The sequence below is a fragment of the Sorex fumeus genome, unplaced genomic scaffold, assembly GCF_029834395.1.
Source record: "Sorex fumeus unplaced genomic scaffold, SorFum_2.1 ptg000007l, whole genome shotgun sequence".
Lineage (NCBI taxonomy): Eukaryota > Metazoa > Chordata > Mammalia > Eulipotyphla > Soricidae > Sorex > Sorex fumeus.
In genome coordinates this window covers 40,765,271-40,783,134 of record NW_026606064.1, presented here as the reverse complement: position 1 = coordinate 40,783,134, position 17,864 = coordinate 40,765,271, and the positions used below count along the sequence as shown (strand labels likewise).

At 38.9% G+C, this 17,864-nt stretch overlaps 1 protein-coding gene across 1 annotated transcript in view; it reads right to left on the bottom strand.

Annotated features, from left to right (window-relative positions):
• PLD5 (phospholipase D family member 5) overlaps positions 1-17,440 on the bottom strand; it is a 493,931-nt gene extending 476,491 nt beyond the window's left edge. The window contains exon 1 of the mRNA XM_056136541.1: positions 17,245-17,440. Coding sequence (XP_055992516.1) covers positions 17,245-17,433 — 189 coding nt within the window. The 5' untranslated portion in view covers positions 17,434-17,440. The remainder of the gene's footprint in view (positions 1-17,244) is intronic.
• Between the last annotated feature and the right edge of the window lie 424 nt (positions 17,441-17,864).

Here is a 17,864-nt window from a genome sequence, read left to right as displayed (position 1 = left end):
AGATTCTTTGAAACTAATGAAAATGAAGACACAAGCTACTAAAATCTATGGGATACAGCAAAAGCTGTACTGGGGGAAAATTCATAGCAATGCAAGCTTACATTGCACTGTAGCACCGTCCTCTCGTGGTTCATTGATTTGCTCGAGTGGGCACCAGTAATGTCTCCATTGTGAGACTTGTTACTGTTTTTGGCATATTGAATACACCACGGGGAGCTTGCCAGGCTCTACCGTGCAGGTGGGATACTCTCAGTAGCTTGCTGGGCTCTCTGAGAGGGACAGAGGAATCGAACCTGGGTTGACTGCATGCAAGGCAAATACCCTACCTGCTACACTATCACTCTAGCCCGAAGCTTACATTAATAAAGAAGAAAAATCCCAAATCAATACCTTAAATATACTCTCAGAAATCTATAGAAGGAACAACAAACAAAATTCAAAAAGTAGCAGAAGGAAGGAAATAGTAAAAACTAGACCAGATATCAACAACATAGAAACCAAAAAAACAAATCAAAATATCAATGAAAACAGGAGCTAGTTCTTTGAAAGAATGAAAAAGATAGATAAACATTTACCCAGATGCACAAGAAAAGAAAAAGAGAAAATTCTCAAATAAATTGGATCAGAGGTAAGGGATCTTTCAGAAATTATAGTGGATCCTTTAGAAATTCAAAATATAATGAGGTTACTATGAATATCTTTATGCTCTTAAGTTGGAGAATCAGGAGAAATGGATATATTCTTAGAGTCACATAATCTCCCAGAGCTGACTGAGAAGTATCAGGTACAGAGACACAGATCATAACCTCAAAAGGCTCCCAAAACCCAAAATGAAAACAATTTTATAATTAAATTAAATAGCATAAAATTGTTCTATGACGACTGCATAAAATAAATAGATCCAAGAGATTACTGAAATAAATACTGAGATAGAAGAGATACATCATATAGAAGAGATAATGTTCCTTATAAATTAATTCCAAATAATAAATGTAAGCTATTCCCCAGTACATGAATTATTGAGTGTGGAGATCTGAAACTTAATCCTTCATTTATAAAACGTAATATGTAAAAAAATAACAGTAATAGCTTCACAGTGGAAAAATCTGGGAAGCACTACAATATCAAATGATAAAGAATAACATCAGTGATATCATGAACACACAAGACAAGCAAGGATCATATGAAAGACAGGATCTTCATTTTTTTTGTGACATTCTTTCTAAAAACCCAAAATGATGGATATTCTAAAATCTACAAAATACATTTTACGTTCAGGGCTGGAGCGATAGCACAGCGGGTAGGGCGTTCGCCTTACACGCGGCCAACATGGCCGACCCGAGTTCGATTCCTCCGCCCCTCTCGGAGAGCCTGGCAAGCTACCGAGAGTATTCGATATGCCAGACACAGTAACAACAAAGTCTCCAATGGAGACGTTACTGGGCCCGCTCGAGCAAATCGACGATCAACGGGAGGGCCTTTACCTTTACCTTTACCTTTACATTTTACGTTTAAGTTCAAGGTGTCTGATCTAAGATGATGCAGTTAAAGAATCCTAAACTTATTCCTCCCAAAAGCACTATAGCTATGCTGTTCTTTGAAAGATATATGCAAACTAACTGAATAAATCCTACTCAGTAGGCAAGAAAGAACACTTATCAAAATGAAGAAAATATGACTCTTGCCATGAATTTCCTCTGGCACAACACAGTATCAGGAAGAAATTCGCAACTGCAAAATTGAGGAATGAAGAGTATGAACCAGATATATAGGACCCCCAACTTCTGAAACTTCCAAATATGGAACAGTTCACCAAAAAAAAAAATCTAGTTTTGAAAGCCAATAGGGTTTGAGCCCACAAAACCCACAAAAAGAAAAGAACTAAAAAGCAGGTCCTAAGTGGCTCCTGAAAATTCACCTTGTCTCCCCAGTGAATACAACATAGAAAGCAGACAGAAACACTTAGCTTACCCTGAATGGTTCAATTTGCTAATCTTCACAGTTGCAATTGAAAGGTCAGTTTCTAATTTAACACATATGTAAAGATCACTAAAATTCTCTGTGGAAAGCATTCTACTTATAGCCATTATAGATCACTGATGTCTCCCAAAAAGAAGCTACATACATATCTAGTGCCTGGATTTTGCAGTTGCTGGTAAGGTTGTGCATGTCTCCATGCAAAGAAGAACAAAAAAAGAAAGTTATATCTACAACACAAAGGCAGGCTATGGATATGTCACTTACCAGGGAATTCTCTTCCATACTACTTCATCAACAAATTAAAGCTGAAGAAGCTTAGACCAACCATTTTAAAAATGTTAAAACTTTTCAAGTTTAAACAAAAGATTGCTAATTAGTTGTGGGAATATATAAGTATAAAACTCACTTTAAAAGTCAGTATCTAGTTAAAACCTTATATTTATATGTGTATATATAGTTAGAATTTTATAATTCTAAAATGGTGGTGACTAAGGCATTTTCAGTCTGCTGTGAGAGCTAAGAAACTGGCAAACTATTACAATACTTAACTAACAGGTGCACAAAGCAAAAAAGTTCTCATTGTGATAACAAGTGCAAAACATTTGAGGGCTGGGGATATAATAAAGCATTTGGCTTGAATAAGTGTGTCTGGAATCCCTAGCACTCTAAAATATACGTGGGAGACATAAACAAAGTTTTAGTAACTGCTGGAACTTAAGTTATCATTTTAGTAGAATGTTTCAAATATACTATGCTACACAAGAGAGACAGAAAAATAGCACAGCAGGTAGAACATTTGCCTTGCATGTGGCTGATACAGGTCTGACTGCGGACTACCCATCTGGTCTCCTGAGCATTGCAGAAGTAATTCCTCATTGCAGCACCAGGAGTAGCCCTGAGCATGGTTGGGTGTAGCCCCCAAACAAAACAAAACAAAAATAAGCTTCATGGTATCTACAAGGTGAAAACCCATAACAGATATGCAAAAGAAAAAGGAATCCCTAAACATACCATTACAAATATCAAGTTATAAATAGTTACAATCATCAACCTACAAATAAAAAGAGCAAAAGAATAGAAAACGTTTATAAGACAACCAAAAAATTAACAAAATGGTTATAGTAAGTCCCAATACATCAATAATTATTGATGCTGAATAAGTTTTTGAGTGTTTAATAAATTCATCAATCAAATGACAGAAGTTAAATGCATAATAAAAATGCTTATTCTATATACTGCTTACAAGAGCTATTCCTTATAACTAATCACACAGGCTGAGAGTGAAGAGATAAAAATAGATATTCCACAGATATTGAAATTTAAAAAGTAAAAGTATGCTAAGGACTATGAGACAGACAGGACTAATCCCACAAGAGGCCAGAATACTTATAAATATTGATATACCCATCAAAGGAGCTCCTAATATATGAAGCAACGTAACATATCTAAGGGAAAAATAGACTGCAATACTATATTAGGAAAACTGATTTAGAAAAATTTATTATTTACAAAAATTTAATATACCTCTTTCAGCAATGATTGTCATATGACAGAAAATAAATTTGAAACAGTCTTATATGACACATTAGATTAATTACACTTAATAAACATACATACAAGCGTACATACTTTTCTGGAAAAGTAGTAAACTACACAGACTTCACAAGAATGGAAAGAACATTCTCCAGGGTAGATTTTAGGCCACAAAAAAGGCTTGAAAAATATAATAAAAACAAGTCATCAAGAAAATTTTTCTATCACAGAGGTATGAAAGTAGAAATCAATTAAAAGAAGTTGAAAGATACATATGTGGAAATAAGCATGCTGCTGAACAACCAATAGAACAAAGAATAATGAGAAACATGTAAATATATATAAATAAATGAGAATGCAAACACAATAACAAACTTTTGAAAGTAAGAAAAAAATGTTCTAAGTATGAATTTTATGGTCTTAAATCTACATCAAGAAAAAGGACAAACATTAAATGAATGAATCACTTTTTACTAAGTGAACCATAATTCACTAAACTGGAACCTAAGAAAGAAATTAGATCTAAAAACTCATGGAAAGTAGGAAATAACAAAGATTAAAATAGAATCAGCTAAAAGAGCAGATAAAAGGACAATGGAAAAGATCAATGAAATATTTCTTTTTAAATATAAGCTAAAAATTACAATACTTTAGATTCACCCAAAACATGGACCCAAATTGGAAATAGAAAAGAAAATGTTATAGCTGTAGCTATTACCAGAAAAATGCAAAAAATCATAACAGACTACTGTAACATGCACATGCACATGTGCTCCCGTTGTTCATCAATTTGCTCGAGCAGGCCCAGTGACAACTCCATTGTGAGACTTGTTACTGTGTTTGGCATATCGAATATGTCACGGGTAGCTTAACAGTATCATGCGGGCAAGATATTCTCGGTAGCTTGCCGGGCTCTCCAACAGGGGCAGAGGAATCGAACCGAGGTCAGCCGGGCTAGAAGCATGCAAGGCAAATGCCCTACCACTGTGCTCTTACTCCAGCCCACTGTAACAATTTTTATTTTTATTTTCTCATCCACCATTGGTTTGTACGATTGCATTCCATCTTCTCACTCAGCTCATTCTGCAAATTTTAGTGTCTTTTCTGTTAGCAGCAAATAGATGGAATTTTCTTCCTCATTCATCCAATCTACGCCTTTTAATAAGAGCATTTAGTACACTAAGAAAGATTACTGATACAAAGAGATGTACCTTTTTTTCTGTGTGTGTGGGGGGGGGCAGATAGCTGGAATTTTGCATTTGGCTGTTTTCACTTTTTACAGGTGGATTTTCAGTAAAGTTGCAGTCTCTTATCTGAAAATACTTTTATCTCTCCCTCAAATTTAAACACCTTTGCAAGATAGTGAACTCGAATTTTTCTTTTTTTTATTCAGTACTTTGAATGTGGCATCCCATTCTTTTTCTTGCTTATAAAGTTTCTTATGGGGGGGTGTCTATTGTGATTTTCTGTTATTTTCCTTGTTTTTGAGTTTTCTCTCTGATTATTGTTATTTGATTATGATGTGTCTTGGTGTTCAGCTTAAGTCTCTTTTGTTTGGTACTCTTTGGGCATCTTGTATCTGTGCAGAAGCCTTCCTCTAAAGACTGAGAAAGTTCTCTTCCACCAGTGTTGTTCCCCTTTATCTTTTTCCTCTTCTTTTTCCTCCTCTACTGTTTATGCCTCTATTATTTGGTCTACTTCCATTAATCTGTTAAAAATTCCCATAATTTGAAGGCTATTCTTCTATCAAGTGTCTCTTCTATTAGTTTCTCCTTTCTTTTGCCTCTTCGTTGTGATTGCTGAGTTTTATTTTGTCTTCCAAATTGCTGATATGGATTTCGATATTCTGGATTCTGTTGCTGTATCTTATGTCTGTACTTCTTAGGTCCTCAAATTTTATTTGTATGGATTATTTCATACTTTCCGTAACAACGAGTCTCACAATGGAGACATTACTGGGCCCGCTCAAGCAAATCGATGAACAACGGGAGGACAGGACAGGACTGATTTCATACTTTGAATCAATTCTTTTTTTTTCTTTTTGGGTCACACCCGGTGATGCACAGGGGTTACTCCTGGCTCTACACTCAGGAGTTACCCCTGGCAGTGCTCAGGAGACCATATGGGATGCTGGGAATCGAACCCGGATCGGCCGCGTGCAAGGCAAATGCCCTACCCGCTGTGCTATCTCTCCAGCCCTCAATTCTTTTTTGAGTTCATTGAATTTCTCTTTCAGTGACTTCTACTCCCACTGCCATCACCTAGAGTGCTGATTTGAAGTTCTCTCATTCAGACTTGGGAGTTTTGAGAAATTTGAGGACTTGGACTTCTTAATAACAGCTAAATTCCTTGACTTTTCCATTATTCTTAGGATTCTGTGGGTCATAGCATTGAAGCTTGTATATCCTTGATAATCTGAGTAGTAACTGATGTGCTGATTTACATTAAAAAACTACTATTCATGCCTCTGTTATTTGGTCTACTTCCATTAATCTGTTAAGATATTTCAGTTGGACATAAAAGTTTTGGTCTAGTTCCTCCCTTTCAGTTGCCAGAGCCTTTGTGTGAGTATCCTGGCACTGTACTACACTGTGCTTTCCCAACTGCTCTCAAGAGCATATGATGTGGGTGAGGTAGAATTCACTCAGCTTCATTTGCATGATAACGAGTGCTCATGTGGCCTATTGAAAGCCTATCTTCAAGGATTCATATGGTCCCCAGAAAGAAGAGGGTTTGAAATGCAGTGGGAGAGAGCAAGTTCATCTGGTCAGTGCGTTCATGATACAGGAGTTAAAATTGATTGATGCTGCGTAACAGAGCTGTCAGTCGGGGCTGGGCAAGAGCCAGGAGGCTCTGGAGATTATCACAGGTTCCAGGATGTGAACAGGGTCTCTTTGTCCTCTGGCCACCAGTGGTGAAGAAGGTCAAGTCCATCTAGGCTCTTTTTAAAGAATCCCTTCCTTTTTTTTAAATTGCTTTTTGGGTCACACCCGGTGATGCACAGGGGTTACTCCTGGCTCGTGCACTCAGGAATTACTCCTAGCAGTGCTCAGGGGACCATAGGAATCTAACCTGTGTTGGCCGCGTGCAAGGCAAATGCCCTACCCACTGTGCTATCACTCCAGCCCCTAAAGAATTCCTTCTTCATGAGACCAAGGATGTTAACTTAAGTGCAAGGGTACTTCTTTATATATGTAAAGTTGAATTCAATCCACATTACAGCACAGTGTCTGGAGAATCTCCTGGCATAGGCTTTTGATGGACCCAAACCTGGTCCTAAGAACTAACAACAGCATAGGAAGAATATCAGTATAACAAACTTGTCCTTTGCTTGCTTTGCTTGTTTTTTATTATTTTTTTTTAGTATTTTACTATGCATTAGTATAGAATTAATTAAATGTTTTTCCTTTATCTATTCACATAATTGTATGGCTTTACTCTGCTAAAATGATAAACCACATCCACTGATTTTCAAACTTTGTATTAGATTTTCATTACTGAAATAATTTAATTTGTTTTCTTTTTTTCTAAGTTAATTTTAATTTTTGTTCTCCTGATTTTATAACGACCTTGAATTTCTGAAAAGAGTTTATATGTCTTCTCTCTCTCTTTTTTTTTTTTACAATTTTGTTGATTAATTTTTTTAACTTTTTTTATAGTCAATCACCCTGAGGTACAGTTACATATTTACAAATTTTTGTGTTTGTGTTTCAGTCATATATAAATCAGTAAATGACAGGATTTGTTGCTTGTTAATTTTATCTTATCTTTATCTTGTCCAAACAAGTTCTTCAAAAGCAATACTGTTTACCAATTTGATTTTTATATATTATTTCGGTTTTATCCTTATATTATTTTATAATTATATTATTTTTAATACTAGAATCCATATACATATATGTGTGTGTTTGTATGTTTATAAAACTGTGAACAACTTGAGGACCTACCCTGTATACCGTCTTTGTATATTATCCACCATTTTGAATACAGAATATGTCACATAAATGCTGCTAAACTACAAAAGTCCTCATAATTCCCTAACATTATTTCTCATAATAAAAACCATCTAAAATATGTTAGTGAAGAGTTTAAAAATTAGTGCCATACACCCCACCCTCAAATGAGTTTGATCTTCTCAACTCACTTTTCATATAATTATCATATGTAATAAATTAGTGGCAAGAACATAGTTTGCTCATCAAAGAAACAGTATGTTTATAAATCTCATAGCTTACAATATTTAAAATAAAATCAAAAGAATATGTAACAGAATTTAAAATATTTCCACAAAAATATTTGTCATCCAAGGCCATAACATTCAGAGTCATTATAATAATAAGCTCAAGTTGGACCCACTTCATAGATGAGATAGCCAGTCAGATCTTCTAATATAGGCAGGTCTACCAGAAAGTTTTGCATGGTCTTCTGTACAAGACATGCTTAGAGCTAAATTTGTGATTTTAGAAGAGGGTTCAGTTTTCTTCTTATGAGAAAATTTTTTAAGTTTTTTTGTTTGTTTTGTTTTGGGGGCCACACCTGAGGAGTTTACTCCTTGGTCTTCACTCAGGGATCATTCCTTGCAAGCCCAGAGGACCATATGGGGTAACAGGGATTGAAACAATATTGAACACAAGCAAGGCAAATGCCCTACCCACTGTACTATCACTCCAGCCTCTGTTTGATGTTTAATGGGGAAGTTTTGTTTTTGTTTTGGTTTGTTTGTTTTGTAAGATATGTCTACGAACAAACAGAATTTGGCATTTCAACTCTACTGCAACATTTTTGTTATTCTCTAAAATCTCATCATACAATATGAGGAACCATAAGTCTAAAGCAATTCAATCCACTTAAATGCCTGAAATCTATATTCTTTTAGAAACATTTCTAGCCTGAGGTCTTACCACAGATTCTCTACCTCTTTCAACAGTCACTGTATAGTACATTATTGCTACTTCCTTGTCACAGAAGTTCAAAAGATTCTGCTTTCTTGATCTTTGGAGCTAAAATAGAAGAACAATAAGAACAGCTGCATGGATTTCCACCTAAGACAAATACAAACATCTATAAAGAGAAATAAAAAAATTTAGAAGACAAGCCAGAAATTGCTACCAGCCTATTATATGGAAGAAAAAAGTCAATTTAACACTTCACAGTTTGTGATTAAAATAAGTCAATAAGATACACTGAGCAGAGCTAAAGGAAGTCTGTGGCTTAAGTACTTTAAGAATATCTTGAGTTTTAAAGTTAATGGAGTTATTGTTCTTTTTATCTATAAAACACTATCAGGCTTTGCAGACCTTTTCAGACACACATTTTTAAAGTCTTAATTTTAAAAACTGCACATTTTGGAAGCTAATCTTTTTTTCTTCATGTTTCCTTTAACAAATCTAAAGGGCGAATTCAGACACACCCATATATAACATTCTTTAAGATCCTAGAATAAATTGGCTTCCTGTTGTGAGTTCAGAGAGCTCACAAAGCAACATATATTTGAATTTGCTTTCTTCAAAGATCCCTGCTTTCCACCATTGTCCCTAAATTGCAAATTTGGGGGGCAGGACTTGAAGAATTCTACAATCAGTTGAAGAAATGTATTAATAAAATTTACTTTGAGGACTTAAAAAAAGGAAACTGAAATGTCAACCCATAGTGAGAGCAACAGCATTAGAGGAACAGATACGTTACCTTATAATTGTGACAAATATGAATATTGATACAATACAGAGATCCAGTCGAACATGCTCAAAAGACGTCTTAACTTTCCATTTCTTTACTGAGAAAATAGGGAGGTAAGGAATCATGTCTCAGCCCATGCCCTATATACTTTGTTTATCTAAACTTACAGAAATAATCCTGGTATTAATTCTCAAATATTTACGAGAACTAATAAAGCGATCCAGTTTGGACAATGATATAAAAACATACGAAAAGACATTTTCCACTTGTCTGTTGTTTGGTTTTTTTAATGGGGCATTTAAAAATTCATTCCTTCAGTTGAACTTTGTCTTTCAGTGCTTCAGTGATCTGCTCTGTGGGATATAATACTTTCATGAATCTTTTCTGTGGGACATAATTGCATTACAAATATAAGCCTAAACAACAGTGACCAAGTTTGCTCCAATTCATTTACTCTTTGCTTATCATATGAATAATGTATTCCAGAAGGCAATATATTCGACTGCAATCCACTGGCATTCCAATGTATTCCACTGCCACTTATTTACTAGTCACTGATAACAATTCTAAACATGCAAATTCACACTTGGAAGAAGATTTCTTTAAGCAAGGCATTTACTAATCAAGTTAGACACCAAGGTTCACTCACTACAGATAAGAAGATTAAGGATTCTGTCCTTCTTTCTTCACAATTTCTCTTCAGCTTTCTCTGAGCCATCGTGTAGGTAAAATATCACCTAACCAAATTTTGCAAGTGCAGAGCTGGGCAGGAAAGCAGGGATTGGGGCGAGTGCATTAGAGCTAATTTCTGTTAGCTGAACTTACAGAATGAGAACAAAAAAGAATCTCGAAATGGCCACGCACCATCTGGAGATGAGGAAAGAGAAAAGAGGCACTATAACAGGCCCTGGGAAGTTAACTAGACTGCTTGAAAAAGAATTTTTATATACTTTGGGGCCAGAACTGTGCTACAGGTAGAATTATCACTGTCACTGTCCTCCCATGGTTCATCAATTTGCTCGAGCGGGCCCAGTAACACAGTGAGACTTGTTACTGTGTTTTGGTATATCAAATACATCACGGGGTAGCTTGCCAGGCTTTGTCATGTGAGCAAGATACTCTCAGTAGCTTGCCTGGCTCTCCGAGAGGGGCGGAGGAATCGAACTCGGGTTGGCCATGTTGGCTGTGTGCAAGGCGAACACCCTACCCGCTTTTTTGTCGCTCCAGCCTGGGTAGAATTATATCCAATATAAAGACTGGTGTTATAAGAGGACTTAGCCAGAGAGTCAGGCAACACACCAAAAATAATTACAAATAAGGAAGCTAGAATATGGGGTAGGCATTTACCTAGTGTGTGGCTGACTCAGGTTCAATCCCTGGCACCACATGTGAGCTCCCACAAGAGTGATTCCTGGACACAGCACCATAAGCACTGCTGTGGGTAGCCTCCAAAACAAACAAACAAAAACTCATGAAGCAAAATATATTACAACCATGGGTACTATGTGTTGACCATATAATTTGGGCCACAAATTGTGCAGAGTGCTTTATATGTTGTTATTGTTCTAATGAGCTAGTCATGTATGCTCTCTTCCTTCTCTTCTGGGTTTGTTTAAAACCTCTGTCTATACTACTTTTGAAGTATTATATGTGAAAGTTCTTTTGCCAGTACCCCGAAATTAAATGAAAATATGAGTTGTTGGGAGAGCACTCAGAGAGATATTACATGATTCCCCCACTTGCCTCTTGCTGCCTTTATAATCCTGTGGCTAAATAGAGCTTTTGCAGGAAATCCCTCTGCTGCAAGGGATTGAATATGTTGAAAGAATTCACATGTTGAAATCTAATTACCAATATTCTGGTATTTAGAAGTGGAGTTTCTGGGAGGTAACCACATCATAAAAATGGGGAACTCATGAACAGAATACACCACACCAGGGAGCTACCTTACCCTCTACACCATATGAACACAATCAAAAGACAACTCTCTGAAACAAGAAGTAGCTATACCCACACACTAAATCTGCCATACCTGTAGCTTTGGATTTTCCTGTCTCCATTACTACCAGAAAGAAACACAATATATAACTATGTCATTATGTTAAAGCAGTTCGAACAGACTAAAACACCTGTCATCCTGCACAGAGAGGAGTAGAAGGGAATATCTACTTTGGTATTGAGCCCCTGTTCATTGAGCAATTTGTGTCTCATTGCAGCATATAATGTCTGTTTGAAAGGTCCCATGAAACATGCTGATCTTTTATTTTGTTTAAACCGGCACCTCCCACACCAGAAATGGAAAGGAGAGACTGAGCCACTCCTGGCAATGCTGTACTGCTTTCCGTAGAGTGCTGTTCAGTTCTAATGTTGATCAGGGGCCATCAGCATTACCCCTGGAGGTGCTACAGAAATAGAAGTATGCTGTGGTGCCAGGGATTAAACTCAAGATCTCACAAAAGCAAGGCATGTGCTCTACCTCTTGAGCAATCTTTCTCCCTGGCCAAAAACTTACAAATATTTCAAGAAGGAAATTGAATATACATGCAGTTACTATGAGTGTCTTCCCAAAGAGTTAACAAAAGGTTAGAATAGAAACCCAGCCCCAGTCTTAACCACCTTTAAGAATTAACTAAGCAATAAAGAAAATAAGGCATCTTTACCTCCATAATCACTGACACCAAGAAATTTTACCAACACAACTGGCATATAATCAGGTAAATCAGTAGCTTCTGTAATGCTAATTATAAAACATGACAGAAGTTCAGAAAGAGCATGTAGTATCAAAGGACATCAGCCTAATGTTACACTGTCCTCTGGGAAAGCCAAGTCATAGTAAATAGTTATTACCAGTTCCGAAAGAAACTGCAGGGATTAAATTCTTGCATGCCACTACCCTATTCAACCCTTAGCACTTCATATGGTCCCCCCAAACACTTCCAAAGGTCACTCCTGAGTACAGAGCAATGGGTGTGACCCAAGCCGTACTCCAAATAAAATCTCAATGTGGCCTGGCTCTTGGAAGAGCTATGACAATAAATGTGGGTTAAAAGGTTGAAGAAAGACTTCAGCTTCCCTTTCTATGTTAGACGGTAAACCTTTACATTATACTGGAAGTAAATTTAGACTCCAACAGAGAATAAGACATCCACTCTTTACCAAACCAAACACAGTCTAAAGTTACAGGCATAGAGCCATAGTCTAAAATCACAGTCAAAGTCAGAGGCAGAGGAGAAAGCAAAAGATTCCAAGAACTCAGGGTACCACTTAAATATAACTAATAAGATAATATTCAATATATGACCAGCAATTTTTTCTTATCTTGAAATTCCCAAGTAAAATTAAAAACCAGAATTCATAATACAGACATGACTTTCCTGGAGCTCCAGATAATGACAAGAATGCACTGTCACTCTCCTCCCGTTGTTCATCGATTTGCTCCAGCGGGCCCAGTAACGTCTCCATTGTGAGACTTGTTGTTACAATGTTTGGCATATTGAATACGTCATGGGTAGCTTGCCAGGCTTCGCCATGCGGGTGAAATACTCTCAGTAGCTTGCCAGTCTCTCCGAGAGGGGCGGAGGAGTCAAACCCCGCTCGGCCAGGCCTGCTGCGTGCAAGTCAAAATGCCCTACCTGCTGTGCTATTGCTCCAGCACAGAAACATATTAATGAACTAAAATTAAGACCTAATAAAAAAAGTCAGTAAAGAAAATTTTGAAGTAAGAATATAAATACAACAAACTCCACTAACCATTTTTAAAACTAATAACAATCATCTGCAAGTGTCAGCACTTCCTGGAGAGGAGGAACAGGTACTGCACCTAACAATGCTCAGAGGATACTCCTGGCTCTGCAATCAGGAATCACTCGTGGCAGGGCTTGGGGGAACCTTATGGGGTGGTGGGGATCGAACCTGGGTTGGCCTTGAGCAAGGAAAGTGCCCTACCCAGAATATGGTTAAATTTTTATCTTCCTTTATAAACTGTTCCAACCCATGGGAACAAGTTGTAGTCCTTGATGATTTCCTACTTTGGGGAAAGAAATACCTTAAGCAAAATGCAGTATGAATCTCTATCCCTTTCTGTTCCAAATTCATTTTTATCCTTTCTGCTCCAACAGCAAAAAAAGAACTATGTAACTCAACATGCTCTGTAAGGAAAAAAAGAAAAACCTGCACCCTTAAACCCTGATGGGAAGTCAACAAAGAGTGAATTTGAAATGTTTGGGTATGCTAAGTGGACAACATGGTTTTCCTTTGGCATTTTAGTTGTAATGTTTAATCACAACTTTCAAATGAAACTATAGGTTGAATGTTTTGGAGGATTATGCCTATATTTTCCTCTTCCAAGCTCCTGACAACATCTGAGTTTTATTTACATATATTTAAATTATACATACATTTGGGCTGGAGCGATAACACAGTCGTAGGGCATTTGCCTTGCACACAGCCAACATGGCCGACCTGAGTTCGATTCCTCCGCCCCTCTGGGAGAGCCTGGCAAGCTACCGAGAGTATCTCGCCCGCACAGCAGAGCCTTGCAAGCTACCCGTGATGTATTCGATATGCCAAACACAGTAACAACAAAGTCTCCAATGGAGACGTTACTGGGCCTGCTCAAGCAAATCGATGATCAAGGGAAGGACAGTGACAGTGATACATTTATTTAACAAATAATTGTCAATTTCTCCTTAGTGGAAATTCATCTTAAGTATCAACCAACCAAAGAAAAAAGTCAAATTTAAAGATGGATCAAGAGTATTCCAGTGTTAACCAATCCACATTTTTTCCTGTCCAATAGACATAGTCTTATAATTTTTTAATTATAAAATAGATAAATTATTCCCACTTTTAGTGAAGTGGGTGGAAATACATTATTTTGCTGTCACTTTACATCATGTTATTGACTTTCAGATTAAGCACTGCTCTGAAATCTGGACAGAGTCCACATCCTGATGCATTTCATTTGAGGGAATTCCCTTACTGCAGTGACTGAATATATATGTCATTTGTAGCCATAATTTATTTATATCCTTAATACAATATTAGTTTTTAGAGCACCATAAAATAACAGTGGGCTGTTTACATAAAAATTGATCACTACTAGAATTAATAATTTATACTTTAACCTAATAAAACGATAGTCATCTATTTGGTTAATGGACCAAGGGTTTTCTGAATTATTATCATATAGCATCTTTAAATTTCCTCTGTAATTTCTAATTTCTGCAAAATTTTAAAGCAAAATGTACATCCTGACCATCATCTAAAATAAAGCAAATATTAAATTTCATGCTCTGAGTGACAATAATAGATTATATTTGTTCTAAGTTTGTGAAGGTTACTTTTTGCTCTTGGGTTTCATGCTTTGTACCACATTTTGTGGTACAGAAAACAACAGCAAGAACTTAAACAGCACATCCCCACTTGTTCCAGGGATGAACCCCAAGAGCCCTTTGAGCTCTCTGACCTTTAGACATTTTTAAGTTCCAAACATGACTTAACATCAGGGCCCAAGGGATGTGGCTCGGTCTGCCTTGCAGACATGAGGCCATGACTTGAGTCTCAGCATTAATCCACATAACTGCATGTGAATTAGGTGACACTGCCTTTTGTAATTTCTGGTATAACAACAAAGTGTACAATGCCAGATGTGATTAACTATGTACCATCCCAGAAAACTCAAGGGATACAGAAGGAGAGAAAATTTAAATTAAAAAATAACATCAAACTACTTGAAATATGAGAACACTCAGTAAATAATCTATTTTAAAAAACCTAGGAGCTTGAACTTTTTAATGTGCATTTTATACTAATTTAAGTCTTACAGAAACTTCATAAATATCTCATCTTAAATATCTATATTTCAAAGAGGCAAAAGAGTCTCACCAAAACAATCTAAAGCAAAATTATAAACAGCAAAGGTATACAGAGGAGTCATAGAATGTATTTGAGAAAGCAAAAAGTGTTACATTGTTTAAAATAAATGAAGTTTTATTTTAAATGAATGCAATGCTTTCTTTTGGAGCATGAGAACAGAGAACAAAACATAGGGCCACAGATGCTTAAAAACAACCAGATCTTGGGAACAAAGAAAAAGTATAGGGGTTAAGGCACATGTCTTATGTGTTGCTAACTCCAGTTCAAAACCCAGAACCACAAGATCCCCTGGAGAAGGGAAACTTGAGTTCTTGCAATGATCCACGTATCCATAGGAGGGGATTTCAATGTGCTTAGAATCATTCCTCAACTCCCTCAAAAAACAAACAAAACAACCAAGTGTATCTATCATCCATGTCTTGGTCTCTAATACTCAGGAGGGGCTCAGCATCCTATACCAAGCCAGAAGGATGAAGCAGCAATGGCCCACTTTGGTATGACTTGATATTTTCAATGAAAAGTGAGAAAACCATTTAAGTATAATGTCTGCAACATCTACAATTCAATAAGAGTCATAGAAGGCTGCAGTATTGATTTTCAAGTAAGAGAATAAAGGAAATAGATGAGCTAAAAGCACAAGCTGCAAATGAATGCACATGCTGAGAGAAACTGCAAAGAGACTGTCCATCACCATTCTAAGGTGAGATCATTCTCCCTGGTCCTAAGATTTGATAACAAGATCAAGAACCAAACTACATTAAAAAAAATCATAAGAATCCTATTGGGCTCCCTGCCCCACCCACTCAAATACATACTCACATCACTCAACCCTGTTCTCTTTAATAAATCCACCTTTTCTTGGTTTCTGATTTTCTTAGAACATTCTGTAACTGACATTGCTATTAGGACATTGGTGCCTTTCGAAGGGGCCATCCTACAAAATTCCTTGCATTACTTCTAAAGCCCTAAGTATGTAAGAGGCCCTTTTTGACATTAGGAAATGGTCACTACCCATTAGACAGAGCTTGGTTCCCAACTCAAAACGTTAAACTCTAGCTTCCTGTGACTTAATCAGGCCCCCAGATAAAAGACATAGATTCGTTCCTTTCAAACTGTAGTAGAAATAACCTTCGCAAGTTTCCTCCAGAGAGGCTGGTTATTGCTGCAAACCCAGAAGAGAAGCTCATAAAGGGCAGATGTGGTTCAAGTTGGTGCAGCGCTAGAAGGTATGTGAGTTCCAGAAGTTTCCCTTCCTATTTACCATAATTGGAATTGTCACCCATATGTAAGGAAACTTCCATAACAGACTCAATCTAGATTATGCAGTTTACTTGGGGGGGGGGGGGGGCCGCGGGGGGGGGGGGGGGGAAGGAGAGCATCTTCTTAGCCAGTTGTGCTGGCTCCAGAGATAATTCTAGCTTCATTAAAAAAAACCAATTAGAGGAATATGTAAGGCAATATATCAGACAATGGAACGACTAAATGCCTTTTCAGAGAGACTTTTCCTTTCAAGAACAGAGAGCCTCGGTGACTGGGCGCCAAGGAGCCAAGATCCAACAGGGAGGTCAGTCACCCTAGTCTCCAGGGATGGGGTTCCAGGGAAACGAGGCGATTCGCTTGCTCTTTTGAGCTTTCTCCTAGCAAAGCACAAATTCCTCCCACGTTGGGCTCACATAGAGAAATTCCCCAACAGTTCATCTCTGCCGGCACTGCAAAAAACTAATTGCTTGTGCAAGGTCCTGGTCAAGTGCGCAGCGGCTATAACTTAATTAGCTGTTAAATTTGGACCGATGGATGCAAGTAGGAAAATGACCCTCTAAAGCTGACTAAGTGCACGGATTCCTCTGAGCAACACTCCGACAGCTACACGTCTAGTTGACCTCGGGGCACACAGTGCAAATCACTCCTACAGAGGGATCCCCGGGGGAGACAGAGGTGTGCAGCGCCAGGCCTTCCCCAGGGAATCTCCCCGTCCTCTCCTCCTCCGCAGTTTGGTCCTTTACAAAAAGTGCAAGAGGAGATTCAGGTTGGACAGAAGAGGCGTACACTCGTGCCCCGAGTGGCCCACCCGCCCCGCGTCCCCACCTTTAACCCCTGCCGCCCCACGCCCGCTCGCAGGAGGGAGGTGTGCGCGCAGCAGGTACGGGGCCCAGGCCCCAGGGAGCGAGGCGCCCTTACGTGCTCCAGTTTGTCTTTCCTCCGTAGCCAGACGCTGGCGCTGTAATCCTGCTGCTTGACGCCGCTGTAGAAGTTCGCGCCCACTCGAGTCAGGCTCGGCGAGGAATCCTTGGGGCGGCTTTTCAGCCTCATCTGCTCGAAGCCCTCGTGGGGGGAGGCCGAGAGCCACTCGTGCTGCCGGATCTCCATCCTGACATGACCAGGCGGTGGCTGGCACCCTGCAGGCTCGGGATGGGCGGGCGGGAGGGCGAGCCGGAGCCGGAGAGAAGGAGCAGGCGGGCGTTGGGGGCGCGGGGAGCTCCCGGGAGCGGAGCACCTGCCGGGGAGCGGGCTGCGGGGGAGGCGGGGGCGGGAGCCGGCGAACGCGGGAGGTGTGAGGCGGGGCGGGGAGGGGGGTCTGGGAGGGGGTCTCCGGAGAGAGTGGGGGCGTGGGGGAGGGGAGAGGAGAGGGAGAAGGCAGCTCCCCGAGCCCAAGTGCCGGGAGCGGGCGGCGGTGGCCGCAGCGTCGCCCCGCTAATGCGGTGGCCGGAGGCGAGCTGGCGCTCCGGCTCGCCGGCTCCTTGCGACACCCACTGGGACCCGCGCGGACCCGGAGCTGGATCTTGGCGTCGGCGGAGGGG